General features: G+C 41.1%; 1 protein-coding gene across 1 annotated transcript in view; it reads left to right on the top strand.

The window, feature by feature from the left end:
- Positions 1-2,091, top strand: part of LOC109920266 (F-box only protein 28) — a gene marked incomplete at its 3' end in the record, with an annotated part of 7,084 nt that extends 4,993 nt beyond the window's left edge. Inside the window, exon 2 of the mRNA XM_048592283.1 lies at positions 1,982-2,091. Within this exon, the coding sequence (XP_048448240.1) occupies positions 1,982-2,091 (110 nt within the window). The remainder of the gene's footprint in view (positions 1-1,981) is intronic.
- Between the last annotated feature and the right edge of the window lie 1,012 nt (positions 2,092-3,103).

The following is a 3,103-nucleotide window of genomic DNA, read 5'->3' as shown; positions in this document are numbered from 1 at the left end:
CTGACAGCATCTGTGGAGGAGAAAACAGAGTTTAACATTTCTGGTCCGGTGACCCAGTTCAGAGGAAGGGTCACCAGACCTGAAACGTTAACTCTGTTTTCTCCTCCACAGATGCTGCCAGACCAGCTGAGCTTTTCCAGCAACTTTGTTTTTGTTCACTTTCATGAAGCCATGCTGACTGTGCTTGCCTAGATTATGACTTTCTAAGTGTTCTGCTATTGCTTCCTTGAATAATGATTCCAACGTTTTTCCAACAATAGATGTTAGGCTAATGGATCCATAGTTATCTGCTTTTAGCCTCCCTCCCTTTTTAAATAGGGGTGTCACATTAGCAGTAACTTGTACTTCTCCAGAATGCAAGGATGTTTGGAAAATTACTACCAATGCACCGACTGTCTCTCCAACTACTTCGTTTGGAATTCTAGGATGCAAGCCATCAGGGCCAGGGGACTTATCTGCCTTTAGCCCCATTAGTTTGCCTAATACTGCTTCTCTAGTGATGGTATTTAATTCCTCTCCTGTATTCTTTAGTATTAATGGGATGTTTGACATATTTTTCATCGTAAAGACTGATGCAAAATATCTATTTAATTCCTCTGCCATTTCCTTGTTCCCCGTAGCTATCTCCCCAGATTCATTTTTAAAAGGTTACCTTTGACCCTTCTTCCTTTTTAAATGTTTAAAGAAGCTCTTACCTCATCCCACCTACCTATCCCCGCCTCCTTGACCTGTCCGTCTTCTCTCCCATCTATCCGCTCCTGCCACCACTGGCTACCTGAACTCACCTATCACCATCCCACCTACCTTCCCCAGCCCCATTCCCCCTATTTATTTCAGAGCCCCCTCCCCCTCCCCCTTCCCCATCTCTGAAGAAGGGTCCTGACCTGAAACGTCAGCTTTCCTGCTCCTTTGATATTGCCTGGCCTGCTGTGTTCCTTCAGCTTCACACTGTGTTATCTTACTGTTAGTATATTCCTTGCTAGTTTGCTCTCATAGTTTTATTTTCTCTCTCTTCATTATTTTTTAGTCCCTGTTTGCTGGACTCTGAATTTATCCCAATCTTCGGGGCTGTCACTGATTTTTGTCTCCATACATGGTTTTTCTTTCAACTTAATACTTTCCTTCACTTCTTTATTTAGCTATGGTTGGTTTATCCCTGTTTTAGATTCTTTCTTCCTTGCTGGGATTTACTTTTGCTGAGAGAACAATATCCCTCTATGCTGCCCTTTATTGGAGTATCTCTCCATTTAAATTTAAACTCACTTAAAACAGATGTAAAAGAATTGTTCCTCTGAGAGTTGTGAATGTCTGGAATTCTCTACCCAAAAGTTGGGGAGGTTAAATCACTAAAGTACTTTAAGAGGAGTAAGATAGATTTTTGAAATATTGTGGAGTTGAGGCATGGGACAGGTCAGCCATGATCTTAGAGAATGGCAGGGTAAGCTTAAGGGGCTGAATGGTCTGTTTCTGCTCCATATGTTCTGAACTAACATCAATAAAGTAATGTCTGTCGAGTAAGGTCAATCAATTAGTATGAATTAATTAGAATTAATTAACACTAATAAACTGATATCAAGCACCTCAGTTAATATCTGTGTCAATAAATATTGTCAGTTAATCAATGTCAATTAACAAAGGTCAATAAATTTCAAACAATGTCAGTCAATGCATGTTGAGCAATTACTATCAATCAATTAATACCAATATCAGTCCATGACTATCAACAATCCATGAACGTCAGTAATGCTGAGGATTGGCAATGGGGCAGCGAGAAGGGAAATAACACTCCAGAATGACAGAGAGAGAGACTGGAATAACATACTGGGAATCATAGCTGCAAATAAGTGACATTCCATGCATCTTGGGAGTGAAAGTCATGCCCCAAGATTTGGGCAAGGGTACAGTCTCTACTGCCTGTGTTTGTTTCCTAACTGTCGGATGATGTCATTGGGAATCTCAGTTACATGCATCTTTTCCATAGGTATGCAAACGGATGGATGCAGTTTGTCAGCGGATGCTGAACCAGGGCTTTCTGAAAGTTGAGCGGTATCACAGTTTGTGTCAGAAACAGGTCAAAGCACAGCTACCACGGTGAGTAACTGGGAATAAGAGTGGTATTTTCGTACCATATTGTCTTCACAGCTTCGTAGTGTATAGAACTTCAGATTAACATCAAATGTGAAAGGGAAGATGATTTCCACTAATTCTTGGCCTCCATAAAAAGCAGGTGTATTGAAGGCTACCGTAAATGTTCACTCGATTAGTCACTTGCATATGTGGATTGTGGTAAGATAAAAGGTTGCATAAATTGGATCTATATTTTGTGATGTTTATAAGAAATATGCAGAGTTCTAGGGAAATTGGCACAGTAGACATTGAAAGGTTGTTCCTCCTGACTGGGAAATCTAGAATACAGATGCACAGTCTCAGGCTAAACAATTGATCAATTACAGACAAGGCTGAAGAATTTACAACAATCTTCAGCTAGAAGAGTCTTGTGAATGATCCATCTCAGCTTCCTCCTGAGGTCCTCAACATCATATGCCAGTCTTCAGCGAATTTGACTCATTCTGTGAGACATGAAGAAAAGACTGAAGGCAGTTGATACTGCAAAGGCTATAGCCATGACAGCGTTCTGGGAATAGCGCTGACTAAATGTACTCCACACCTTGTCACATTTCTTGTCAACATGTTGCAATACAGCTATAACACTGGCATTTACCCAACAATGTGGAAAATTGCTCAGGTTCTATCAAGCTGCACTTGCTTAGCAATAACCTGCTCACTGTTGCTTGGTTCAAACACCGACAAAAGAACTGAATTTCAGAGGTGAGGCGAGAGTGCTTTACATCATGACTGCTTTTATCTGAGTGTGGCATCAAGCAGCTCTAGCAAATCTAGAGGAGGGAAAGATTTCTGTTGGTTGAAGTCACATCTAGCATAAAGGAAGATGTTTGTAGTTATTAGGGGTCAGTCGGCTTAGCCCCAGGACATCTCAGTTCTGAAGGGTAGTGTCTTGGGTCTAATCAACTTAAGCTATTTCATCAATGACCCTCCCTCCATCACAAGGACAGAAGCAAGGATGTTCGCTGATGATTGCATA

The sequence above is a fragment of the Rhincodon typus genome, unplaced genomic scaffold (genome assembly GCF_021869965.1).
Source record: "Rhincodon typus isolate 14 unplaced genomic scaffold, sRhiTyp1.1 hic_rhity00000960, whole genome shotgun sequence".
NCBI classification, from domain to species: domain Eukaryota; kingdom Metazoa; phylum Chordata; class Chondrichthyes; order Orectolobiformes; family Rhincodontidae; genus Rhincodon; species Rhincodon typus.
This window is presented reverse-complemented; position numbering and strand designations above follow the sequence as displayed.